Source organism: Desmodus rotundus, chromosome 1 (assembly GCF_022682495.2).
Source record: "Desmodus rotundus isolate HL8 chromosome 1, HLdesRot8A.1, whole genome shotgun sequence".
Taxonomy (NCBI): Eukaryota; Metazoa; Chordata; class Mammalia; order Chiroptera; family Phyllostomidae; genus Desmodus; species Desmodus rotundus.
In genome coordinates this window covers 187,531,817-187,558,997 of record NC_071387.1, presented here as the reverse complement: position 1 = coordinate 187,558,997, position 27,181 = coordinate 187,531,817, and the positions used below count along the sequence as shown (strand labels likewise).

At 50.3% G+C, this 27,181-nt stretch overlaps 1 protein-coding gene and 1 long non-coding RNA gene across 6 annotated transcripts in view; one reads left to right on the top strand and one right to left on the bottom strand.

Moving 5' to 3' along the window:
• The window catches only part of ANKH (ANKH inorganic pyrophosphate transport regulator), a 117,509-nt gene extending 105,183 nt beyond the window's left edge, over nucleotides 1-12,326 (top strand). The window contains exons 9-13 of one of the 4 annotated variants that reach the window (XM_024578610.3): nucleotides 5,884-6,013; nucleotides 8,369-8,492; nucleotides 9,064-9,175; nucleotides 9,915-10,064; nucleotides 10,860-12,326. In XM_024578610.3, the coding sequence (XP_024434378.1) occupies nucleotides 5,884-6,013; nucleotides 8,369-8,492; nucleotides 9,064-9,175; nucleotides 9,915-10,064; nucleotides 10,860-10,973 (630 nt within the window). In that variant the 3' untranslated portion in view covers nucleotides 10,974-12,326. The remainder of the gene's footprint in view (nucleotides 1-5,883; nucleotides 6,014-8,368; nucleotides 8,493-9,063; nucleotides 9,176-9,914; nucleotides 10,065-10,859) is intronic. The other 3 variants (XM_024578611.4, XM_045186421.3, XM_024578613.4) reach the window with 3 other exon arrangements.
• Nucleotides 12,144-26,348, bottom strand: LOC128779538 (uncharacterized). Of its 2 annotated transcripts, none has more exons than XR_008425567.2 (2): nucleotides 22,502-26,348; nucleotides 12,144-12,787 (listed from the first exon to the last, which is right to left on the bottom strand). It is a non-coding gene; the product is annotated as an uncharacterized lncRNA (long non-coding RNA). The 2 variants fall into 2 exon arrangements; XR_011650580.1 differs by lacking the exon at nucleotides 22,502-26,348 and adding an exon at nucleotides 16,539-17,619.
• Nucleotides 26,349-27,181: the final 833 nt, after the last annotated feature.

Genomic DNA, 27,181 nt, shown 5'->3' with positions numbered 1-27,181 from the left:
ATTGGGACTCACCCTGGTTCTAAGAGCCATCCTAATGGAATGCTGTGTCATTCCACTGGGGATGTGGTGACTTCTAATGAACTCACTGCTGGCATGAGGAAGGATCTAAGAAACAAGCCCATCTAGTTCATGTGGCAGTTGGGCAATGAGGTGAGAAACTGTGGAGGGGACCGACCGTAGGGTCCCCAGAGGGCAGCCAGTGCTCACTCACGGCACATGGCTCTCTCTCCGTCACGCCCCACACTGGCCCCTCAGCACATCCGGTGACGCTAACTGCAGGTACCCCCAGATTCTACCACCTCTCACCTCCCGATGGCCCAAGGCCACATCCCCTGGCGGGCACTGCTTCTGCCCTGGCCCCCACAGTCCCCCATGGCTCCCATCTCGCTGGGAACAAAAGCTGGAGTCATGACCACGACCCACAAAACCCTTAGTAAACCTGCCCACCGCGCCCGCCCCCTGCCACATGTGCACAGCCAGTGAGTACAATTTAATGCCACGATCGAAGGGCCAAATGGCCTTCCTCCGGTCCACGTCAGCTCTCTCTGGAAACGCAGGCGAGACAGGCGTGTGTGTTGTTGGAGTATCTTTCATAGTTTGGGCCCATCCACCCCCCTGTAAATCAAATCAGTGCATCTTCCGCGTGGAGTGACGCGGGACCCCGATGCCCGGGATGCTGGCTGTGAAAACCCCGCTGTCAGCCCCTCCCTCCGAATCGAGATGTCTCACGTCCCTGTCAGAAGCACATGGTAAGATTGACAGTAACCAGGGTCCCTGTTATTTTTAAATGTTTTCCTGGTAAAGGAAAAGGAGTACATGCTCTGTGTGGAAAACAGGAAAAGTACGAAGAGGAAATAAAGTCAGCCCTAATCTCACCCCCCACAGATGGCTCCACTTTTAGCACTGGGTTAGGGTCCCAGGAAACCTCTCACAATCCGGTAGTGAGACAGATCGGTCGCACTCACTGGGCCCCGCGGTACAAGCGTTGGTGCAGCTCACAGGGCCACACACCCGCCGGGGGTCTGGCCATCCGAGGTGCCCAAGGAGCTGGCACCAGATTGTCAATCAACTCACCAAGCCCACAGTCCAGAGCCTAGGTAACCACCTCTTCCCATGCGGTATTGTTGAGGGTTAACCACTGGCTTACCCAGTGGAGCCCAATTATAGGGCTGTTGAACCTTTCTTTCTAAGTAAAAGCCCCAAAGAAAAAACAATGCTTGGGGCCAGCTATTTTCATTCAGAGCAGCTGCATGTATTTTACCTCGTCTAACTGCAGGGTGCAAGAGTCTGTGGCTTACTACTAATGGTGATTAGTCATGGCAGTGGCCATAGCTTGGGGAGTTCTGGAAACTAAGTCAAAACCAGAGCTCTTGACCATGTTCTTTGTGGAATGGAACCCTCTCGGGACAAGCAGAAACGGCTGTCCCCATCGTGTCTGGGTTGGTGTGTGCTCTGAGCCCACACGCTGACGGAGACCACTGGCTTCTTCAGACCCAGCCCCAAGTTCTCGGGAAACAGACTGGGGGTGTCCCAGGGCAGGTCAAGAACTGACTGTGGGTGAGGAAGCAGGTCCTGGGAAAGATGCCTCTCCTATGGTTCTGGCCACGTGGGCTCAGGCTGTAGCACCGTAGACCGGGGCTGCTATTTCTGTAAGGTTTAGGGCTGCTTCCATCCTTACTGCACTGCACACTGTAATACTGTTTGGGGATCTTAGTCTACGGTAAAATGTTGCCATAACTCAGCTCATCGTTATGGGGATTTAGAAGTGAAAGGTTAAATGCTGCCCCCAATGCGAAACAACTACATAAACATAAAAGCATGCTTTTAACAGATTGCTTCTAAGGGAAATGTTAAACTACTCATTGACCCGCCCATTAGGAATCTGACTGGGGCACATACACTAACCAGAAACTGCATGTTAGGGCTGCGAATACAGTGGCTGCAACCCAGTGTGGGTTAGTTCCCAAGGAGGTTCATACGATGAAAGAAAAGAGAATGCCGGTGACGGTGAAGGCAGACGGCTTGTCTGGAGTGGACTATATGAGAGAGGGAGCCATGCTGAAATACACATGAGTACTCAAAGTTCCCAGTGGAAATTTTACGGTCAATGCCTGGTCCTCGGAAAAAGAAGTGCCGTCTATCAAAAGAGCAGTATGTCTGAGGTCTCCTCCCCCTCCGCCCCTCCTCCCTCCCCCTCCCCCTCCTCCTCCCCCCCTCCTCCTCTCCCCTACTCTCCCTCCTCCTCTCCCCTACTCTCCCTCCTCCTCTCCCCCTCCTCCTCCTCCTCCTCCTTAATAACCTTTTTATTTTAGAATTATTTTAGATGTACAGAAACATTGCGAAAGTGGCAGAGTTCTCACCTACCCTTCACCCCACTCACATTTTATTTGCCGTGGCTCGTCTGTCACAGCTAAGAAACCACCATGGACTAAACTCCACAGTTGGTTTCACCAGCTCTTTCCTCACATCCTTTTTCTGGTCTAGGTTGCCATCCATGTCACAGTCTTGTCTCCTTAGCCTCCTCTGGTCTGTGAGAGTTTCTCGGACTTTGCTTGCTTTCGAAGCTTTACCACTTTGAAGCAGTACCGCTTAGGTATTGTGTAGAATCTGCTCAGTTTGGCTCTGTCTGAGGTTTTTCTCGTGGTTAGGTGGGGCTTTGGATTTGGGGAAGGAAGACCTCCTGGTAAAGTGCCAGTCTCCTGGTACCTTATCGAGAGTGCGTTGCCGTCAGCAGGACCTGTCGCTGGCGTGGTCAGCCTTGGCCACTGGCCGAGCTGCTGTTGGCCAGGGCTCTCCACCATGAAGGCACACTTCCCCCTCCCACGCTGTCCTCTCCTTGGGAGTGTTATGTGGTCAGCCCACACTTCTTGATGGGGATGTAGAGCTACGCTTCTCCTCCCTGTGAGGAGAGTATCTACATAAATTAGTTGAAATTCTGTGCAAGCGATGTGTCCCTGTGTGTTTATTTATGTCAACATTGGTTCATGGGTATTTACTGTATACTGCGGATCGTCATTCAATACTATGTTATTTGTTGTGTTGCTCACACTGTTCCAGCTTTGCCCATTGGGAACGCTTGCTGCTGGGCACTGTGTTCTTTGACCTATTATTCCAGGCTGATCATCTTGTCTATTTCCAGTCCTAGTCCTAGAATGGGCTGTGTCTCCAAGGAGCCCTGGTTCCTCTCATTACGGAATAAATAGACAAACCAAGATCTGGGCCCTGAGTGGGTGGTTCTATTTTGCTGGCTGCTTCCTAATGAGATAGTACTGACAGCGAGCTCTGCAGCAGAGAGCCCACCCCTGCAGCCGCTCCGGGGAACAAAGCGTGTTCGTTGTCAGCAGTTTATTAGGTTTGTGTTCTGGTTTGGAAACGTCAGTGTCTTAGGCTCTGCAAATATTTGAGGAACACAGCGTGTCCTCGTGGTCAGCTGGGGAGGGAGTGTTCTAAGCCAGTACTCCACTGGGTGAGCTCATCAGAATGTCGCTTTCCTGAAATAGACTTTGTTAGGTTAGCTTCTGCGGCTTCTCGTTTTCTGCAGCGGTCTGGTTGCATTTGCTCTGGTTATTAGGTCCTGCAGACCTGCAGACGGGTGCTGTAGCTTTTAACCAGCACCATACCTGTTTGTATGCTGCATGCATTTCCTCCTGGCCAATGCAAGAAATAGGACTTTTTGAGGAACTTCCTGGAAGGCAAGGAGCATTTTCATACTGGAAGCATGGCAAAGGCAAAGGTTGACTTCAGAGACCTCAGGAAGAGACAGAAAGAAAGCTTCCATACAACACCTGTGGCATTCGTTCCCTTTAAGTAATTACCTGTGATTGCTCAAGCCCCGACAAGCCCTCAGTTACGTTGTTCTAGAAGACCCAGCCTAGGCTGTGGGTGTGTGTGGCTGAAAACTCTGCAGAGGCACCTCAGTGGCCTGTGGCCTTATAGGGACATCTAGGGCATGCTTGGCACAGATAGGTACCAGAGAGAGAACAGAGTGGTTTCGTAGTGCCAAGTTCAATGACACTGTGGAATTTTAGAAATGGACTATCGAAACCACCTCATGAGAAGTTCTTTTAGGGGTCCATCAAACCTTACCATTTTGTTCTCAAGGGACCAGGACTGTGGTCACCGGCCCAGGTCACTGGATATTTGTATAAATGTGTCAAGTGATTTGGGTGTGCCCACTATCGTGTCCTCATATTGGCCTCCCTCCTCCAAAGGTTTCTGATATGCCCTCCGAGGCTGTAAGAAGCCTCCAGGTGCACATATCCAGGCAGAGAATCCAGAGAGGAAATTACCTGGCTTTGCCACGGACGCCTGCTTGCACTGTCTTCTCTGACATGCAATGACTCCTCCTTTCCCCTCGGTTCATTGTAACCTAAAAGCCACTTCACAGTGATTTTGCAAAGCACAGAGAGGGTGCAACATGAGACATTATCTCACATTCAGATAATTGCTGGCTACACAGTACGTGTGACATTACAGCGATTGTCCCCGAAGCTCTCGTTGTCAGCAGAGCACAGCCTAGGGGTCTCACTTCAGCCATGAGGAAACACAGGATAAGTCACCCTTTGTAGGTCCCGAGGCACAAATCAAGTCCAGGGGTCAGGGGGCTGCCACTTCTCTTGATCTTTACAGCTCTACGGCTATGGGCTAAGGAAAATATTCGTCAGGGAAGTGCATTGTGTCCTCCTGCTGTGCTGTGTCATTTTGAAGCTGAGATATGAGGTCGCTCCCGTACCTGGGCTGCAGGTGTGAGCGATACCACGCAAGTTCACACTGGCAGCTTTGCCGTGAGAAAAACGATGACAAGGCCACCTGTGCGGGCCACTAGGTAACAAGGCCTCTGAGCTCCAAGAGGCTGCGTCTAAGGAAGCATGTTTCCCTTCGTGTCAGAGGCGGGCTGTACGTGCTGGCTGCACGCAATACGGTTAAACGAGAGTGGGTCTGTCATTTTTGAAAACCAGTGGGATACTCTTCCCAGATGCTGAAAAATACATGAAAGAATGAAAGCCCCACTGCATTTATAAAGTGAAACGTATGATAGATCCCCCATTATTTTTTTAAAGACATTTCAACATGACATAGAAAATAGGACCAGTCTAATTTCATGAAACTTCTTTTACCGAAAGCCTAAAGCATGTTATGGTCTAAAATTTCAGTGTTCTGTTCTTACACAGCTACAATTCATTTTATAATGCATTCACTTTTTTTTTAGGGGGTAATCACTCACGTCTTAGAAAGGGAGGGAATTACTGGATGGAACTGGCATAATTGTAGGTCCACTTTCCCTTGTCCATTTAAGATTCCTTTTTCTCGAGACTGTCCAATCAGGCTGCTGCTTCCCCTCTGTTCTCCGAAGTTCCTGACTTCGTAGCTGTTGTCTCTTATTCTCTGAACCAAACCTTGCAGCTTTCCAGGCCTGTAACTAACCTAAGCACTACTATTTCCTTTCCATTAGCTGTGCTCATTCCATGTGGCTCTGCATATGTCCAGATGCTTTCAGATCACTTTTTATAATTTGGGGAAAGCTGTAAAAAATTACATTAATAAACATTTCACCCTGAATGGACTGAGGTGCTTAGGGGTCCAGTTCAGCCTTCTGTGAGAGCACACTGGTCCCCTTCACTGGCCTGGTTACCCTCTTGGACGTGTCCACAGCTGCCCCATGACCACCCGGGTCCTTGTGGGGCGGATGTGGCAGGGGGCCAGAGCCTGTGTCAGCTGGTGAGAATGAAGCAGGGTGATGCAGCTCGAGGACTGATCTGCCAGCGCCTGTTTGGGCGGGATCACCCTCTCTCTGCACACCCCGGCAGAGCAGAATGCCTGGCATTCTCATTTCACTCGTGTATGCCCTTTCCTCACCACCTGGCTGATTGTCTCTCCCCCCAGCTCTGCTTTGTGATGTTCTGGACCCCCAACGTCTCCGAGAAAATTCTGATAGACATCATTGGCGTGGACTTCGCCTTTGCAGAACTCTGCGTCGTTCCTCTGCGAATCTTCTCCTTCTTCCCGATTCCAGGTAAAGAAAAACAGAACAACAGAAAAATTCCTATTTACCCTCATGCCTGATTCAATCTTCTTTCTTTGGAATGTTTGCCATCATGTCCCAAACAAAAATGTACATGTTCACAGTGGATTGGAAAGATAGAAAGACAATGAAAGTTCAAGAAATGAATCAAACAGGAATAATTTATTTCTTAAAAGGCAGCGGCCACCAGCACAGTAAAAGGAAGTGGACCCAAAGAGACAGTGTGAGAAATTCGGGGGCAAGAGAACTGCGTTGCGTCCAGATTGTGGGGTGGGGACACGGCTCTAGGCCTGTATTAAAAGTCTTAGACGTGTACATTCAAAATCGGCTTTTAGGTATATTAATTTAAGAAGTAAAGCGAGGGGGGAGCAGACTGTAACATCTGGAGAAGTACAAAGAAGGAGAGGCACTGCTGGAGATAAGAATTTAGCGGCAGAGTTGAGGCCAGACAGGAAAAGCCCGTTGCCAGAATGGAAGCCGGCTTGAATGCCCAAACCAGGAGAGCAGTGTGAGATGTGCTGTCCGGGGTCCGGCCGTCGTTCACAGAATGAGAAAAGCGGGTTCAGGATGGCTGGGCAGTGTGGTACCTTTTCTGTGGCGAATGTAGCACGTAAATGTATGCCTGTCTGTAATGAATTTAAGGTAAGTGCTCGCATGTCGACAAGTCTAAAAGTAACTCACCGAAGTGCTAACGGCGGTCGTTACCTCTGGGAAGCAGGGCAAGGGCCCTGCGGAGTCCCGACTGGGAGGAAGACTTCTGTATTATATTCCCTTTTAGCACCGAATTATATGTTATTAACTCTTAACACTTTTATTGCCCCCAAATTCCACCTAAATCATTGAGCTGAGGAGCCAAAATCTAGAGAACCACAACGAGGTTAAGAAATGGGCTTTGGAGCTGGTTGAGGCCAGGACCAGTGCTGTGCCCAGCAGCTGCATGCTGTCCCCAATCTGGCCGCAAGCTGTCCCCGCCCTTAGAGACCGAACATTCCTGGAGGCTGGGGTTCTTGGGTGTCACCTTGTGGGCTCTGCAGAAAGGGAGGAATGGAAGATCAGGGCCATTTGATGGGGCAGAGGGGAGATAGGACACTGGGGAACTGAGCTTTGGAAGGTGACACCACCTAGAGGTGGCTGCCCTCAATGGCGATTAAAGCACAGTCCTGACTCAGGGAGGGGCAGGGAGAAGAACTGCAGCCAGACTGGGATGGGACCCACCGTTACCACCTCTGAGCTCGACTTCCTCACCTGCCATGCTAAGGGCTTAAAGAGAGCCATCGGCTTCCACCTGTCTTTGCAGCCTGCTGGGTTTAGGCCAACCAGATTAGCATTCCACCTCTGTGCCTTCACCTTTGCTCTTGGCCAAATCCAAGTGTGTGTCTGTGCCTCTTAGATACAGCCCTCCACCCTGGGGCAGGAACACCGTGAGACCAGGAAGACAACAGGTCTGTCTCCCAATGTACCGGGGACACTAGTTTTCACCCCAGAGGGAGCACTTCCTTCCCCCTTCACAAGGTCTTGCCATCCCACATGGGAAAAAGAACCACATGAGCCAGAACGAGGCCTCATGCTTCCTTAAACCCCCTCCAGTTCCAGATCAGATATAAACAGTCAGGGCACTTCTTGCTGACAACGGTATGTTTCCTCCAAAACCAAATCCACTCGGTTCACACCTGTTGCTGAGGCCCCTCCATGGTCCTCAGACTGGGTGCCCGCCCTCCCGCAGCTCACATCTGGAGGGTGAGACGGGCGAGGTCTTGGTGAAACTGCGGCCAATCAGAATGAAGGGGAACTGTTAGGGGAAGGGGAAAGGGAGGTGACTGAGGTCCTAGTGGTCAGGGACGGCTGGGAGGAAATAAGGGAAGTGGAAAAGAGCAGCCCCCTTTCCTCCCCGACACCTCTTTCTCCATGCCGCCCCGACCGGCACTGTTGGCGGGGAAGCCTGGGCTTCTGGTCCAGTGTTTCTCTTTACTCAGAATCAAATTTCATCACCATCAAGCTCTTTACTCTGAGTTTTCTCTTTTAGAGAGGAAGGATCAGAGCTTGAGGCTGAGGGTAGGGGGGGCGGGCTGGGGGTGGCAGGAGCAGACAGGACTGTCCTGGGAGACAGCAGTCACCCTGCAGAGCGGGCACTGATGCTAAGGGCTGTGATGAGGCAGGAGCCCAGGTAGGGAGGGGCTGACCCCAGCTCAGAAGCAGGGATCAGGAGCCTGGTAGGAAGGCGAGGCGATGCCAGGGCGGCATCAGCAAGGCCAGGGTCCCCAGTGTGCTGCCCAGAGGCTGGAGGCTAAAGGCTGCAGGACCCAGAAGAGCAGGCTGTCCCTGAGGAGTCCTTTGCTCTCCCCGCAGTCACTGTGAGGGCCCACTTCACCGGGTGGCTGATGACACTGAAGAAGACCTTCGTCCTGGCCCCCAGCTCCGTGCTGCGGATCATTGTCCTCATCACCAGCCTCGTGGTCCTGCCCTACCTGGGGTAAGTCTCTGGAAGTTTGGGGCTGTGGGTCCTGCCACTGAAGTACTCTGTTGGGAGGTTTACGTCTGATTTATGTGTGAAATTCCCAAGCATTTGTGGAAGTAGAAATGCAGAGTCACGTTTTATTCTCTGCCTGGGCACTAGATGAGAAGGTGTTGAGATCATTCTAGAAAAGTACTTTGGAGGTCAAGCCTATACACAATATTCATTGAGCACCTACCATGCTCCCCAGTCTCCTGAGGCAGGGACGTTACTCAGCCCTTCCACCTTGGAAACTCGCACTGTGCAGAGAGGAGGGGTGGGAGGTGCTGCTGGCTCAGCAGTGATGGAGATGTGGCCTGGCCACCAGCAGATGCTGAGCTGAGACCTGGAGGGGCACGGGAGATGGCCCTGGCTGGAGCTCCGGGACCTCTCCCCATGCAGGTGCACCACTTCCTAGGTGCAGCCCTTGAATGCGATTGTCTGGTGCTTCTGTGGTCTGCACCTTTCCTGGATCTCGGCTGCATTTCCACTCTATGCGTGCCTCAACACAGCTTTAACAAACTAATGGCCTTTGCATTCTCATCCCCAGGGTACACGGAGCCACCCTGGGCGTGGGCTCCCTCCTCGCGGGGTTTGTGGGGGAATCCACCATGGTCGCCATAGCCGCATGCTACGTCTATCGGAAACAGGTAAGAGACAAGGTGAGAGACACACTCCTGCATGGCTGGGAAGCCTCCTCCCAGGTGCAGAAAGACGTGGGTGGTGCCCTGAGGGCCCACAGTGGTGGTGACTCCTCACACTCATCCCATACCTCAGCTGGGCCTGCACTGCCCACCGTGACGTCAGGCCCCCTGCACATGAGCAACGCTCACAGCAAAGTGGCTGAGCCTTCAGCCGGGTTCAGCAACAGGGGGACGCTTCCTACGTACCTGTGGAGGCCACCCCTCACACCCAGCCTTGCCTCAGAAGGCCGTCCTGCTTCACAGGAGGAACAGCTTAAAGATACAGGTCCTGCATTCCGCTGTTGCCTCTAGGGAATTGAAAACTGTAGAAATGAAGCGATGGTTTTGACCATGCAAGAGAGCCCTGAAAGGGGGTTCCCCAGCAACCAAGTCCCCTGAGTTTATAAGTCTTTAAAAACCCATACTTGATCACTAAGGAATGACCAACCTAGAAAATGCTGGGTGACCAGGAGGCCCTCTCCCACTCTGTGCCCCTACAGACCTTTTCCTCCTCAATCCCAGCTCCCATCCCGCCACAGGAAGACTTCTGAACCCCACCACACACCCACACGCACGCACACACACTCAGTATTTACCTCAGCACATAATTAGTTTATCCTGCAGGGGTGTCTAATTATTTGGGAGTATATGTCTTTCCTTTCTAAGATTGTGAATAATCAGGGAGCAGGCACCCCATCTGACATTATTCATTCAACAGAGAAGGGACGAGATTAACCAGGGAGTGAATGGAGGTGGAGAAGAGAAGGGGTCCAGGGGTATACCTCTGGGGGACACCACTGTGGGCCCCCCCAGCCATGGCAGCCAGGTGGTGACAGCTGAAATTGGCGGAGATTTGGACCTAACCAAGGTTGGTGTTTTGCCTGGCAAATATGATTAAAGAAAAGAGGGCAAGGAAGCGATTTCAATTATTGAGCATTTCATTTAAGCTGGTGAAAGAGGGGAGAGGGGACCAGAAGGTCTGTGGGTTGTTGGGGCAGGGTACTGGAGGGAGGGGCCAGACAGTGTGGCAGGAGGAGGAGGATGGTGTCCCTGGAGTTGGCCTGTGGGCGGTGCTGAAGGTGTTGGTAATGACGAGCTCTCCAGGGAGCTGGTGAGCTGTGGAGGCCCCAAGAAGAAAGGCCAAGGCATCAAGAGTCCGGTTACTGCAAGGCGGGCACCGTGGCTGTGCAGCCACTGGAATTAGGACAGGCCTTGAGCAGGGAGGGAGAGAACGATAGCAAACCCGGGCTGGTCCAGAGGGAGGACTAGTCTGGTAACAGCAGGCCCCATGCTCAACCCCAGAAAGTGGCTACCGCCTTGAGGATGAGGGTGGGGGAGCATGACCCCTATTGGAAGGGGCCGCCAGAGGGGAAGTGGTGTCCTTGGGCAGAGGCAGGTTTCCGCCAGCTGATGGCGCGTGCCAGAGGGCACTGGGGAGAGTCGCTGGGACGGGATCCTCCCAAGTGCCTAGCACAGGGCCGGGCACCCAGCCAGTACCCAAGTTGCCACAGTGAGAGGCGATACCTGAACTGAGGTGCGGCCTCAGTGCGGTCACCCCAGCCCTTAACGAGATCAAGTCAGATACCTCGGCGGCCTGCTGCTCTCGGCTCTTCTGTGATGTGTCCCTGTCACAGTCCACACTTACGTGTCTTCTTTGGTCTAGAAAAAGAAGACGGAGAATGAGTCAGCCGTGGACGGGGAGGACTCAGCCATGACGGATATACCTCCAGCAGAGGAGGGGACAGATGTTGTGGAAATGAGAGAGGACAATGAATAAGGCCCAGGACACGGCGCTGCGGGGACAGTCGAGATGACACTCAGCTTCATCTCCTCTCCCACCGAGTTTTGTTCCCTTTTGGTTTTGGTTTTGGTAACAGTAACAAAAGAGGCCTTGATTTAAAGGTTTCCTGTAAACTCTCTGGCATACTGGGTATGCTCACATGCAGGTGGGGACCTGGGGAATGGTTTTCACCATCGCTTTGTAAAAACCAACAAAACAGTTGACTTCATGCCCCTGCTTCATGAAATCCCAAAAGACGTAGCTGCCTCTAGTCCAAGTTGACGCCCCCTCCCTCGGACAGTCTCCACTTGGAACCAAAGGACTGTGGCTCTGCCCTCCGACGCTCCAGGGCCACCGCTGCCTGGCAGGCCCCACCCACACTGCACCCCATCCCTGTCCCTTTGCGTCTCTCTTAAGAATCAACAGTTACAACTCGGCTTTCTGTGATTGGCTTGCAGTCACATGGCTGCGTAGAGAGAGGTGAGCCGGATGGCCTTCCACTATGGAGTCACCAACTGCCCACTGCACATGTGCAGAGGATTAGCCTGGAGGGGCCCTTTCCACGGAAGACGGGACGTGTGAAGGCGCTGCGCAGGTGGATGGGAATGGCGTCCTGTGGGAAAGTTTGAGATGCCCCAGGAGCAGCCAACTGACAGCATCTGACAGCAATGACAGCTCGCATTTCACCCAGCCTTCTCCTGGAAGGGAGTGAGCTCCCACATCCTGCCCCCCGTGTACATACCCAGCTAACCTGAACCTCACAAAAGCGCTTCTCCAAATTTCAGCATCCTTCCGCATGGCTTCCCCTGAAGGCTTGTTCTTCACTCACTTTCCTGAAGATGGCACTAGAGCAAGGGAAATGGAGCATTCTAACTCTGCGTTTTAGTTTTTACAGTGAACTGAAGCTTTAAGTCATAATCTCATTCTAATGCCAGGTTGCCGTATTGTAACTTTCCACGTAGATGTATTACCTGGTTCAGCCATTCTCAGTCATAACCGTGCGGTACAGGTAATTCCAGTGTGCCCCCCTCTCACACCACAGGCTAAAGGAAGACATTTTATAAACAATATCAAAGTCACTATGTGATATTCCCTGAGACGACACATTTGAAATCCATTTAGTGCAGTCTATTTTTCTAAGTTTTGGAAAGCGGGTTTTTTCTTTAAAAAAAAAAAAATACGGACACAGTTCAGTAAATTCTTGATTTCGACAAAATTCCTAGACTGAAAGAACCTAGACACAAAAAATATTTTAAAGATATAAATAGATACTGTATATGTTATGTAATTTATTTTAGGCTATAATACATTTCCTATTTTCGCATTTTCAATAAAATGTCTCTAATACAATACGGTGACTGTTCGTGTGTCCATGCGCCTGGAGTGAAACAGTGTCCACGGACGTTGTCAGGACACAGCGTGTTAGCCGTGTCTCACAGCCTGCCATTCGTTCGCAGCTACCAGGACCGGTGAATGAGAGAGAACTGTTTTCCATCCTGGGTGATGGGTATAAATGGGTCAGCTGGTGTAGACACTGGTGAGGATGGAAATAGATGCTCGAAGAGCACACAAAAAAAGACAATGAAAAAGGCAAGGCTTCTGTATTTACTGCTTTCAGGCTGGGTGGTCCTGTTGTCCCTCACAGGAAAGAGAATGTGAGAGCATAGCGTCGGCCACAAACATCACAGGCTTGCATTCGCGTTTCTGGGCACCTCCTGACCCTGGGGGGTGCCCACCCCCAGGACAAATCCTCCATAGACATGGGTGCTGAAAATTAGGACGCATAGCTTTGGGGTAGTTTCAGGGCAGATCTGAAAAGACAGAGAAAAAATCTAATTGTATCAGCTTTTTTTTTAAAGTACAGGGTTAAAAAATTAAACAGAATTTTTAAACATGAGTGGCCCTTTCATGCTGTGGGGTTAAAGATTAAATTGAAAACGCTAATTCCCTCTAGATCGGGGAAAGATCAACTAGAGACTCCACTGGCAACTAGCACATACCATGAGAACTTCAGACGCCCCTTTGGTGACAGATTCACAGACTAGGACATGTGGGTAGAATTTTGGAGATACAGGAGGCACCCCCAGACCCAGACCCTGACGATGGGGCTGTGCTTGGCCTTGAGGCACTCGACCTCTCCCAGTTCCTTCACTTGGGCTGCTGAAGTCCTGGCCCAACAAACACACACCTTAGCTTCTAAAGCAAACCTGTTCCTGGCAGGTTCTCCTGCATCTGTTCTGACCACCGTGCCCAGAGAGGGCTGTCAAACCAGAGAAGTACGGACACTTCTTCCCGCTTTTCAGAGTAAGGAGGGGCACTCTTTTGACTTTGCTAACCAAAGAAACATTCCCCCAACACAGCTGCTTGGTTTTTGTTTAATTGCACGGCACTCTGCTGATAAGATATATTAGAAGGGCGTGATGCCCGTGAGGGTATCATGTCAAGGACCGTGAAAAAACCAGGTGTGACTTTCTCAATGTTGAGTGATTGCGTCAGACAAATAGACTCTAAAACACAGGTGGCAAAGACAAGGCCCACAGGCCGAATCTGGCCCTCCACCTTGTTTTATCCAGTGGCAGCGCCAAGTTAAGTAGTTACCCCTAGTTAAGTAGTTACATTTACACAGTTCTAAAATTACATTCGGCCCTTTGAAGGCAACCACAAGGCTGATGTGGCCCCCGGTGAAAATGAGTTTGACGCCCCTCATCTAAAACTATAGGAGCATAAAGGCATGTTTAATGTAAATGCTGAGAAGTGAGTTTGGGCCGTTCCAAGCAGTCTGTTTGTCTGGAGGGTTTTCTCTGCACAAGCCCAGGTCAGAGCAGCTCCTTCAGGAGCCTCCGTGCTCCTCTGAGGGGCATAGGTGATGTTACTCTAAACACACAGCTGTGTGTGCTCTGCCCCCAATTAGTGGGATCTCCGTGGCCCTGGGCATCAGTGAGACGCCCAAGGATTGAGCAGAAAGAACCAGGCAAGGCTTGCTTCAGGAAAGCCTTTATAGGGCTGGGCCTGATGGCCACGTGGCTCAGGACGTGTTGAGGGGTTTGAGCATTGGCAGGAACCCCTCACCTGTTTGGAATTATTTAATTTGGGCGCAGAAAGTCGTTGGTTTACATCATTACGTACAAGCCAGGTGTGCCCCCTCACCACCTGCATTGGGCTCATCTGCTACCAAAGGTCCTCCTGTCCTGGTGTGTGTGTATGTGTGTTACATTGTGTTGTGTTGCGTTTCAGCATTAGTAGGTGGTTTGGCTTTGGAAAAGTCCAAGGATGACCGACACCTTCAGAATGCGAAGACTTTAGAGTTGGGCTAGGGGGATGTATTGGATGGGGCCAAGTCAGGTTTCGCTAAAAGTGAATGTGCTTTTTCACTCCTCGAGTCTCCCAGTAAACAGAATGGGAGGGGCGCGGGCAGAGGCCTGTGGTGAGGGCGGCTGGCTCTCCACCCGTAGTCCTGCTCCCTCACTGAGCGTTCTCTAGACCCCTGGGTGCTTCCCAGCCAGGCCCAGCTCTGTGATCCTCCCAAGCAGCCTTTCCTGGATCGCTCTCGGGTTTGGGATAGCCATTCCATCCCCAAATCTCAGAGAAATTATTCAGGGATATTTTAGAGTAAGAAGTGAAAAAAGTCAACAGCTCCCTCCCCTTCTAATCATTCTTCCTTTGGAGGCTTTTATGGGAACAAAGGGGTGGGTGGAGAGTAATTTTTTATGTACCCTTAGGTTCTAGAAGCACGATGATTTAAAGACACAGTAGTTCTCTGACTGGATTTTTTTTTTTAACTCCATGCTGAAGTGGGAAAATGAGAATCTGTGTTGAAAAATGGAAGTATGTGTCCTGTGGTAATTAAATTGCACGACCTGGAGAAATATTTTCTCGTATTTAAAAACCTTCTACTCCAGTAACTCTAGTGTGCCCCAAGTGGCCTAGTTTCTGGCCTCTCACTTCATAGGTGAGCTGACCTCCAAACTTACGATGAAGTCTCCAAAGTGATGCACAGTCCAGGAAAAGGGTCTTTGATGATCCACGTCCTGCCCTCTTTGGGGGGGTGGGGGTAACCTAAATTGTGATGGGCAGGGCTTTCCAAGACATGGCGATTCATTGAGACATCTGCTTTGCACGTGCAGCCAATTCCCTAAAAGCTGCTGCCCCGCTGCCTGCCTGCTGCACAGCCCCCTCCCACACGCGAGGCTCTTTCATGGAAGACGTCTGAACCACAGAAAAGTGTATTTGAGCGACGTGTTTGGTAAACACGCGAGATCCTCCTCTGTGTGGTTGAGTCTCTGTTTCTGTCATTTGTTGCAGCAAAACAGCCTGTGACCCACTGGCTGACCTGACCACACATAGCACAGGACGCAGAGGAAATCTGGGCACAGGTGCGGCGCAGCCCGGCTGCCTGCCCTCGTAAAGGCCGCACATCTGAAAGGGATGGCGCAGTGTTCCAAATTGAGGAACTGTACTATGGAATCAAAGTAACCCCCTTCAAAGTTGGAAAAGGTGGGACATTGTGTAGTTTACTGTCCAATCTCAACAGGGAAGATTAATGCAAAGGGATGGTAGGATGGAGTTTTAAGTTGAGTTCACTTGCTTCTGCAGAGGGGAGGCTGAAACTTGGCCGCTGCAGTCAGCGTGCTAAATAAGAGCACCGAAGGTGGGCCTCCCAAGTCATTTTTTAAATTACTTTTGCCAGGTCCAAGTGGTTCCGAAAGAACCTTTTTCTCTGCTTCGTTTGTAATCAGCCAGGGTCTCCACTGATTGCATGAGATGCGCACACTTGTACAGACTGAGGCCAGCTCCGCGTAAATTCAGCACAGTTCTTACAGCGTCCCTCCTTTCAGGTGAGGGAGCTCGAAGTGCACTTTGCTAACAAAACTTGACAGTGCTTCTACAGCCCGTGTACAACAAAAGCACACAAGAGCTAGGAGGCTGCTTGCTCTCCAGAAGTACACCTGGTCTCAGGTTAAAGCAGCGGGGAGGTGGAGGCAGACCAGCCAAAAACAGTTGTATTGTTCACAGTCTGGCTTCGTGGAAACTCAGTGGCATGTCGAAATTGGTCATTACTTTAAGACTTAGAGGTAGAGGTTCCCAACTATGAGCCAGGGACAAGAAATGGTGCCTTTGGAGCTGGGAAACATTGCAGCCAGGGGGGTTCTGGCTGCCTGAAATGTAGGGCCGTGAACACGGGGGACCCACAGTTTGGATGAACCTGCTATTGAAGGCGAACTTCAAACCACCCTGGTCTGACAACGGAGGTACAGGGTACACATGCACACCACCACTCAGCACCGCAGCTTGGACAGTCACCACGAAGCAGGCCCGCCCCCCAGGGCGGCCACAGCCACAAGGCTCGTGGGGCAAATACACAGCTCCCTGGGTCCACGATGTAAAGCTGGAATGACCAAGGAGCTAGTTGTAGAGCTTCGGAAATTTTGACAGAGCCACACACGGGAGTCTGCTCAAGCCCACGCTCACTCATTCAAGCAGCACTTCCGTGCTGGAGGCCACAGACTCATAGCAGACTTTCCACATCACTCACACCTCTGTGGCCTCACGGTGGTCACCTACCTGTCCGGTGAGAGAGAGGCTTGGGCCACCGTTCCTCAGGCGCCTTCCTGGGCCAACGTTCTATGTAGGATGTAGGATGCAGAACACCGTACAGGATCCCGCAATGGAAAGGTAAAATTACTCATTCTTCATTTCAGATCTGATCACCAGCAGTGATCCAGATTTTTTTAAATACAGTTAAGTCTACTGGGAGTTATTCTGCGTGTGCTTGGCCGTCCATTTACAGGCTTTTCAGTTTCACAAAAAAAAAACCTGTGGCTTTAATTTAAACTGTTGAAACCAAACATGTTAAAATATTTGTGCAGCCTTTGACTAACATTGGCCGCAAAGGTCAATATAAGATCTACGTTACATTTAAGCAAGTACTGTGTGTATATACTTAACAGATGTAAGTTTCTGCATTCTTAAGACCATTTATATATGCTTTTCTTTTTTAAATTTTTTGGGGGATTCATGCTTACCTATTGTTAAGTAGTTTTCATACTCTAACTTTAGTTTAAGTAAAGCTTCAATAGTTGGCATACAATTGATATCACTTTTCTTCACTTTCTTCATAACCAGTAGTCTGTTTACACACCCCAAATCACATGATTGCTGACTACAATTTCCTTTTTTTTTTTTTTTTGTCAACAAACAGGAGATATTCAAGTTTCACCCTTGCCTTGGTAGCTAAACCAACCGCTGGGATAGTTCTCTAAACTACTGGTCTCATTTAAATATGACCTATTTCTTCAAGTTTTACTCCGTATTAAAGTTAATTTTTACTTCCCATAACTACAGTAATATTGAAAGTACTACTCGGAAGCCCAACTTACCTACAACCTTCCAAAAAGTATTACCAAATGCAGGTGGGTGGTAGGAAAGCCAGAAGAACAGAACCCAAAAGCCCACATCTGAAAGGCTGTCCTTACCAATTTTTATGCTTTTAATCAAAAACATTCCGATTCGCTTCCGATGGCCTGTTTTCTTCTGAGCTGCTCTATTACGTCTTTGAGTTAAAATCCCAGGTCTCAGCCCCACCTCTACGATGCTTCCTTTTGATTGCCTCCAATAATACCATGGTTTTGAATTCTAAAAGTCATCTTTCTTTCTGCCCACAGCTCTTGGGCTCTGGCTGTCTTCCTGTCCAGCTGTAATGCCAGGCTGGGGAGCATGCTGGCCTCCAACCACGCATTCTCCCCACAGCAGTACGACCACCAGGGCAGACCTGCACCCTTCCCACGCCCACTCCTGACAGCCCAGATGAATCGCTGCATCATGCACCCAGAAATCTACTCCATGACGCCCCCACCCCCACCAGTGGGGTCCCACTAGCCCCCACCTGTTCTCCCTCCTAGTATCTCTCACTTCATCCCTCCTCTGCATCCTCTGTAGTCCCGCTGACTCAGCTCGGGGGCTACGGGTGCTTTGAATCCGAAGTCTAACACAGAATGAACCGATGCACTAGTTATCATTCAACTTTGCAGTATACCACACGCCTACGTTCTTCATCTCATTCACGTAAAAAAGCTGTCTTGCTCTGGAGGCAGGTGGCTGGGAAATGCTGGCTGTGGTCAGCTCCCATCACCCCAAGCCCCCAGGCCCCGGGGCCCTGTTAGGACAGAAGCTACCAAGTTCATGCAGGACAGACTAAAGAGAACTTTCTCCCCCACATCTGGCCATGCCACGTCCTGACTCAGCTCTGGTCTTCCTGTCCTCCACCCACTGCCACTGCCCAGATTCAGCAGAGCCTTCCTCGCCCTGCAACTGTTTCTAAAAGCTGTTTAATTCCTTCTTTGGAAAAGAATAGCAATGGCCCCCATGCCCAGCCCCCGGGCCTGCTCCTGCCTTAGTTGGGAATCCAGTTCTACATGCAGCCAGGTGACCTCATCTGGGCCTGTTTCCAATTCCAAATGCACACAGTGATCCCCAGGGCTGCTTTCCCAGTCCTGACTTGTTCCTGAGCTTCAAAACAGTCACCTCCCAACGTCTCAGAGTGGGGCCAGAGAGGCCTTGGCCTTAAGCGCCCCCCCAGGCACACTTCTCTCCCATCCCTCCCAGGCTTTCTCCTGACAGACAAATCTTGTCACCACCCACCCAGAAACCTACTCCATGCCCTGCCTTCCTCCTCATGCCTCTCACTCCTGTCCCTCCCTCTGTCCTCTGATGACCACGTGCTCCTGGTCACCTAGGACCTGGGAACTACAGGAGCTTTCTCCAGGCTCACATCCCCCTGGACTGTGAAGTCAATGACACATCCTGGAATTTTGCCTTGCACCCCCCGCACCACCATCTCCGGCAGTCTGCCCCTACCCCCGCCCTGCCCGCCTTTCTAGACTGCCCCTTCCTCTCCATCTGGGCTGCCACCGGGAGGGCCACACACTGACATTGAGTGGGCACCAGGCTGAGCCAGGGCTACAGGTAGCGAATGGGAGCCCAGCCACAGGGGAGGGGGCGTTCTCCCCCAAAGAGAAGCAGCAACACAAAATGGGGGTCCTGCTGCCACCCGGCCTCCTGCTGCCGGCCCTGTCCCCAAGCCTCTCCCTGACTCTCCTGTTCCTCATCCACCACGAGGGCATAAAAGGACCAGGAGTAGATATTCAGAAGGAGAATCTATAGACATGGTTTTTCTGAAGAGGAGCCCTCTCCTCCCCAGGGGCGTATGCTGTGTGTGTATGGCGGGGCGGGGGGTGTGCCTTGATACCTTAGGCCTAGTGTAGGGCTTGGCAGGAGACCCTCAGAGAGCTTGAAATGGGCCCTACTGTAAGGGGACCGCAGGAGAGGGGACACAGGCTGGCTGGCACGCGCCAAGTCTGACAGGGCTGAGGGTGATAAGGTCTTGCCCGTGAACCTGGGCCACACAGATCAACAAGCTGACTGGGATCGTCTCAGGTCTGGAGCAGGTAAACAGGGCTCAGAGAAAGAAACTGGAGGTACGCCTGGAGCTGCATTTACGAGAGTGAAATTTGACTGGGCCCCATCCAATATATCCAAACCCAACTCCAAAAGCTTCCGGTTCTGAAGGTGTCGGTCATCCCTGGGCATTTCCAAAGCGAAACCACCTGCTAGTGCTGAAACGCAATGCAAACACACAAAACAGAGAGGAGGATCTTCGGTACTAGATGAGTCCAGCAGACACAGCAAGAGGGCACACCTCCTAGGAGCTGCAAAGGCAGAAGTGGTGAGTCAGAGGAGGGAGCACCAGCCATGTCAAGGGAGCTGCTGGTGAGAGGCCCTGACATGGGGGCAGGAGGTGGGAATGAGGGGGTCTCCAAAGATCCGTGGAAGAGCCCCAGGCAAGAACGAGAGAATGAGAACTGGCCAGGCCCCAGCAGGGAGGCTGGTTTAGGGCAGCAGCCATCATGAGGAAGATTTTCACCACCCTGCCCACCTGCCCGCCCTTCCTCCTCCTTCCTGCCGCAACTCCGGAGGCCAGACCGGGACTGAGCAAGTAGTCATGGCCTTGATTCCCGCACAAGATAGTTTTTCCCATTATTACAACTGGAATAGCATTTGGCAACTTAAAGTGATTATCAGCCTCTTTATGATCCGAGCATGCTCGGAAAAGTCACAGGATACCCTAACTTGAGTTTTCATCCAGGAACTGGGGTAATGTTCTTCTACTGAATACGTCTTGAACTGTGGAAAGCCAAAGCTTCGTGATTCTACTGCTGGAGAAATGCCAGTTCAGCTCATGAAGGCTGGACAGGGCAGGAGTGGGCCCAGGAGGGACGGGCCGGGGAAGGCAGGGATCACTCCTCCTGGCACCCCCGAGTCTGGAACTGCGCTGCTCAGAGCGGGCGTTCTTCAGTGAATGAATGAAGGCATTCACGCCTTCCTTGCCTGAACACGCTCTGACCCTAGGTCACCTGCACATCAGCCCTCCCTCCTGTAACCTTCTCATCTCCAACCCCTTTTCCTGATGAAGGTCCAGCCTAGGGGACCTAAGATAACCTGAGCCAGTTCTTGTCACTTGCAACCAAAAGGGCTTGACAAGGATCACCCTTCCATCAGCCTTCCCTTTCAGACGACCCCACCCCTCTCCTACAGACAGGAAAATCGAAAGTATTCCCACACATGCCAGTCTCGTTAGAAGCTGTAACAGATGGGCAAAGGATGTGAGCAGATGGCTCGCAGAAAATGACCCACGAATGACTTCTACAGATGCAAACAGGCTCCGCCTTGCTCCAGCAAAGGAATGCAAACTGCGAGTCGAGCTATCAACACAGCCCACATCAAAGAGTCAGTTAGAGTGGGGTGGAGGGATGGGGAGAAAAGGCATACAACTGTAATTGAATAACAATAAACATTTTTTAAAAATTTAAAAATTAAAAAAAAAAAGAGTCAGAACTCCGAAAGGGCAAGGGCTGGTACCCGCACTCCTAATCCCCATGGGAATGCCAATCGATCCTTCTGCAGAGGAAAATGTGGCAAGATGTTTCAGCACACTGACTGAGATTACCGTCATGCGCAAGTAACGTTAAGAAAAGCAATGCAGGAAAGAAATACAAGGGACCATTAAGTGTCCAAGGAAAATGTTTACCATTACTAGGATCAAAAACCAATTAAAACAAGACACTTTCTCTATTTTTTTTCTTGCTGAATTGTTAAAGTTAAAAATTAAATTGTCCCCTGGGGACAATGCAGCAGGCTCCCCAGTACCTGCTGCTGACAATGAAACTGTAACTTTTTTGGAAGGTAGTTTGGAAATCTGTTTCAAGAGCCTTAACCATGGTCAACTCAGAGATGCATAAAAAGATTGACAAATAAGAAGGCTCATTATAACACTGCTTATAATTGTAAAAACCAGAAATACTCAGTGGTATAATTATGTAATGTTTCTTACAGATTTTTAAGAAACCTTCAGCAGTTACAGCTCCTCACCATGTCACCAGTTAGGGTGTGGCCATGTGAACAAGCTGACCACTGCGGTAGCATGCGTGCTGCTTATTTTCCCGGCGCTCCGGCATTTTCAGCTGTGCCACTTCCTGAGTAAACAGCACAGTGTGTCGCAAGAGCATTTTATCTGCCCTAAACTGCATTCCAGTGCTTGACTTGGGGAGTTGACACTGCAGGAGTATTTGGAAGGCACTGTCCTAGTGATAAATATTCTAAACTGTCACAGTGAATGTAAAGCAGCGCCAGTCACCAAACCTCACAGCCACCCTTGAGGGTGGAGGGAGGGGCAAAGAACTTGCGCTCAGCTCCACAGAGCTGGGGGGTGAGCGTCTCACCCAGAGCTTTCCCACCCAAGGGCCAGTTCTGTTCTGCCTCTCAGGCTGTCCTGGGGGCCGGACTTCTGGAATCAACCCTCCAGGTCCAGAAAGTCAGAAGGTCATTACCAGACCACTCACACTGAGCCCAGACAAGAGGCGGGGGTAGGAGGGGTAGGGAGGGGAGGCAATTCAGAGAACCTGCAGAAAGAATGCCCAGGTTTCAAGCAAGACAGCGATGGTAATGAAAATGTACTGTATCGATATTCATTCGCACACACACAGCACAGCATTTTCCTGACCTGTTGGTGGTTATAAATGCGTTCCTCAGGGCTTCCCTAGGACCCACAGCTTCTGTCCGTTTTCCCACTTCCTAGGGCGGCAGGAGGCCATGAGAACTGCCAGCAGCCCCGCCCTCGGGACTGCAGCACCCCAATTCAGACAAGCCGAGGGGCAAGTAGATTCTATCTGACACTTCATTAACCCGTCTGAATGAGGCAGAGGAGGAGGAAGATGGTTGGTGCTGTTTATCACAGGAAGGCCTTTTTCTGCCCATTGCCAAGCTGGCACTGCCTTCTGACACCCAACCCAAGCCATGGGTTCTCCAGAAGCCCACCGTTTTGCGAAGCCTCTGAGACTCAGTAGTTCCACTGAGGAGTGAGTAGTTCCTCCACTACCAGGCGGGCAGGCCCCTGCTGGCTCTTCCTTCATTCTCTATCCCCAAGAACACTTCTGAGAGCCCACAGCCTCCCCCATCTTCAGATCACTCACCCCTTTCACTGGCAGTCCGATTCACCGGCAATACCACACAGAGGTTCCTGCGATCACACTCCTGGGTACATTTCCCTCGGTCGGAGGTTTTGAACCCTGAAGAATGCTGCACAGACCGCAGGCCTCTCCTTGGCGGACACTCAGGACAGCGGGGTCTGGGCTGTGGCCGCAGCCCTGCCTTGCAGGCCCAGGCGATCTTCCTCTACATCTCTCAAGTGCTTGTGCCTCACCCCGCCCCTACCCCATCCAAGACAGACTGTGTGGTGCGGATGAAGACAGATGGAGGGAGGTCAAGTGGCTGCTCTGGGCTCACCCTAACAGCGGGTGCTGGGCCTGCTCCTGGCCCCAGACCCAAGTCCAGAACCAGGCACCTAATCTGGGGGAAGAGGGGAACTTCCAATGGGTTCAGCACTGTAAAGTCATCAGGCATCCCAGGCCTCCTGTCTTGGGGTGTCGAAAGTTAAAGCACTGGACCCCAGTCTCCCCAAGTCGTCAAAGGCAGGCATTGAACCACAGCACCACAGCCACCCTTCTGAGTTTTTCTCTTCTTGGTTTATTTTAGTTACTTTTTTTTTTTACAATCCTCAGTGGCCAGGTTTCCTAAAAGGAGATCAACAGCAAGCCCCGAGGTGTCTGGGCCTCCATGATGATGAGACTAAACAAGTCACAGAGGAAACTCTCTCCCTGAGCCAGAGGTCCAGCCGCAGGTGCAGGTGGGAGGCAAGGACCCACACTGACCAGAGCCTGGGGCCGTGTTTTTCAGAGCAGGATAATTTGTTAAGCAATGTGGACATTTTACATTGTAAACAGACTTGGCTAAAAGAGCCAAGAGGAGCAGGGTCCGGTTCACGCCCTGTGTTCCTGCTGCTCTCTCTCCCTTCCCAGCACAGCCTGCAGAGGGCTGGGGTGGGGGTGCGGTCAGCATCCCCAGGGCAGCAGCGGGGAGGGTTTCCTCTCCAAATTCACATTACAGAAAGTAGAAGCTGCTAAAGCGCAGGCGACACCACCAAAACATTTTTATAAAAGCAATGGCAACAAGAAGACAACTCATTAAATACATTCATTTTGGCTTAGTCCCCATATCTAAATACTCGGACGCAACCAAAGCCAACCGTGGATCGCTGTGGCTCCTGAAACGCAGGGGAACCATATTTTAGCACCCTTATGTGAAGGCGTTTTTCAATACATAAAACTCTTAAAGTTAAATACAAAATTACTCTGAAGTTCATGATTTCAGTTCAACCACTGGGAAAACGACTGCCAAGCCCACGATATTTCAAGGCCTGGACTGTTTTTGTTCATTACTCATATTTTGGCAATTTCATCCCTGACCCAGACTTAACACCTAAGAAATCAACAAGTCAGCTAAAACTCTAGTCAGTGTTCTTCATTAATAACTCTATTAATGAGCGTTCAAAATTTAAATATACACATGGCCATAAGGTGTGGGAACAGAGACGTATACAATTAACAATTTGCTGACAGGACATTTCAATACAATGAATATATTTCCAGACATAATGGCCACTCTGTATAGTTTAATGACACATGCTAACCCACTCCACCATTCCCAGTCCTCCATTCTGATGGGCCCTACCACATTCCGATGGACCCCACCACATTCCGATGGGCCCCCTGCTGCGGCACCTCCTGCACTTAAGCAAGTCACCACATGACTGCAGACCAGCACACACTCCCATACACACGCCTGCATGCACGCACGCACGCAGTGCTCACGCCCCTCCTGGGCAGGGCCAACCTTGCCCCCGATGCTACTCCCACCAGGGGCTCTGGGCAGGCAAACCAGCCGAGTTTTGTGCTTTTCATGGCTCCAGGTTATAAACAAAATTATATAAGCTTTAAAATCAGTTGCCCATCTTCATTTTCTGTACCAGTAAGCACTGGCTTCCTGGTCTTTCCACTCCCTCAGAAGAGATCACCAATGAGGGTCCCCAAAAGTGCTGAGCAATGAAACATTACACTTCTGTTCCATGGGGAACATACCTTAGGAAAAGGAATTTGCAGAATCCACGCACAGAAATCCTTCCACTCCTTCAGACTTTCATCCTTTTTAAACGTAAGCCCAGGAGGTCTGCCGGGTATCTGTTGTTTCATTTCTAAGTGCAGTTTTTCATCTAAAATCAGTCCTGTTTCAGTTCACTTCTCACAGTTCCGCGGGCCATGTTTCAATCACTTGACATCGCGCCCTGCTTCTGCTAAACCATTTGGGGACTCCAGGCTTTTCACACACTTTTCAGATTCACTTCACACACACAGGGCTCCTTTTCTATTGCTTTTTAAGTGGTCACAAATCTTTTTGAAAAGGCATTTATTTTTGTGTAGGTCTACCAGTGAGACTCCCTAGAGCTTTATACTTCAGAAAACACTTCCTGACTTTCAACAGGGAGTACCTGCAAAGTATTGCCTAAGAAAGAAAGAAAATAACCTAACTTAATTTTAATATCAAAAAGGAGACACAGCCAAGAAGTCTCCTGGAGTCCTAATATATGCCGGGTGCGAAGACTGCTCGGCCACTAAATGCAACACCGCACATCAGTCATTATCTGGAAGACCTTCAAAAACTGCACTACACGCTCACCGGTACAACAGCACCTGGGGGAGAGGGTTAGAGCAGGAGAATAACACAGCCTGTTAGGAAAACCCCCCCAAACCAAGCAGATAGCTTAAAAAGGTCTTTTCTCTCATCAGAGGTGTGAAACTCATGTGGCCTGACATTTCACCTGATAAGATCTAGAACTGGAGGGGAAAAGACTAATGAAAGAATGTAAAGGCAATGTCTGTTTTCCTTAAAGTGTCATCAGGCATTAACTGAATATGTAGCCCTAGGATAAAAAGTAAATGGCTACATAAAGAAAGCAGGGTCAATCTTGTTCTGTGCATTTAAAACATTTCAGACTGGAAGAAGAAACTGCACTCACTTCGGATCAGATTCCACCTATGCCTAGGTGACAAGTGAACGGCCACGCACTGGCCTCTCGTCCTCAGCCACCGCCATGGCCGTTCCGTGTGTGAGCGAAGTGAATGGCTGCTGCATGCAGAAGCAGCTGAGCAGGCGAGGGGGGGCACGGGAAAAAGCTCTGAAGGAGCAATGTTAATTTCGTGCAACCTGTTAGATGGAAATTCTTTCAGTTTTAAATGCACCTACTAGACGGTATAAATCATACCTGCTTACGGTGATCACCTTCCTGCTAAAATCAATCGTAAGGTCCAAAACCTCTGAACTCTTGCAATACTACTCTGGGGTTGAAAGTAAGCACAGTGTAGTTCCCACTAACCTTCCTCCTAGAATAGTTGGATTATTTTAGAAATCCCGGAATCCAGTTTGGTCTCGATTCAATTTCTAGTCTGCTCGTGTCACCCGACCAGCCCAAGCCCAGGAATGAGAAATGGAATTAGGACTCTGGGTTCCCCGAAGTTGCGTGTTGCAACAAAGAAATGTTATTTGTAAAGGTGGCCAATCGTCTGCATTTCCTGAGGACTGTTTCACTGAAAGTTGTACTTCTCTTATACTATGACCCCTCTAAGCCTGGACGACAGTCTGCAAGCAGAGTCCAACGTGAGGCCTTGGGACAGAAAATATTTTAAATTCATTTTTTTACATTTTTATCAGTGTGGTGGTGAAGACCACAATTTCTGCACACACATTATCATCAGTGGAAAACAAGTTCTTGTGGTGTCACTAGAAAAAGAATTTCTTGAGACCCGCACGGAAGGATATGGCTCTGTGGTCAACTTTACTGACCATGTACAATTAAGGGGGTTCTCCTCCTGACTTCCCAGTGTCTAATTCCCTTTTGCTCCCCTTTCCCAGCTAAATACCGATGGTAACGGTATTTAGAAGACCACAATTTCTGTACATACTCTAACAATATCACACATAGGAACAGGAGAAAAGTATAAAATGTAAACAATTAAGTTGCCCAGAAGTCCAGGTCAAGTTCAGTGAGATTAGACTATTTTCAAAGTTCAAAGACAGACGATCATGAGTGTTATTATCAGGGGTGTCAATAAATTGTGAACGTTCAGATGAACAGAGACTCCTGCTGCCTTGTTCAGCCTGAACGTTTGCAGCTACACGTTTAAAAGTATTTAAGAACGAATGGTATGTATTTCCTGTTACATTACAGATACTAAATGCAGCACCGAAGCCAACAAGAAGTCATTCTTATTACTTGAATCTGGCTTCTCGGCACCTCTTGTCCAAGGCACCACTGCGTTTCCCGGTGAAACACACAAGCCTCTCCACCTCACACACACGTGGAGCCGAACCTGACCCAATGAGTCGGCGTCACCAAGCTGCGGTGCGCACCGATGAGGTAGTGGGAACACTGACGCGACAGTCTGCATAGCTTTGTGTGTCGGGTTTTCTCAACCAAGAATTTTAATTTTTAAGTGAAAGTAAAGCTTAGGTTAAAAAAAAAAAAGATTGTCCCCCTAAAAGAAAACAATTAGATAGTTTATAAATTTTATTAAATTGGACCAAATAAAGATTTAAGTTACTGTTAAACTAAAGCTCAGTACTTCGGGGTAGCACCACCTCCACAAAGGCCGAGCCAATCCGGGTGCTGCTGGCACCGCCCTGAAGAGCAACGTGTCTGGCTCCTGTGAACAGTGCCCGCGGCCCGTCCCCATGGATGATTCAGGCCCTGAGGCCGCCAG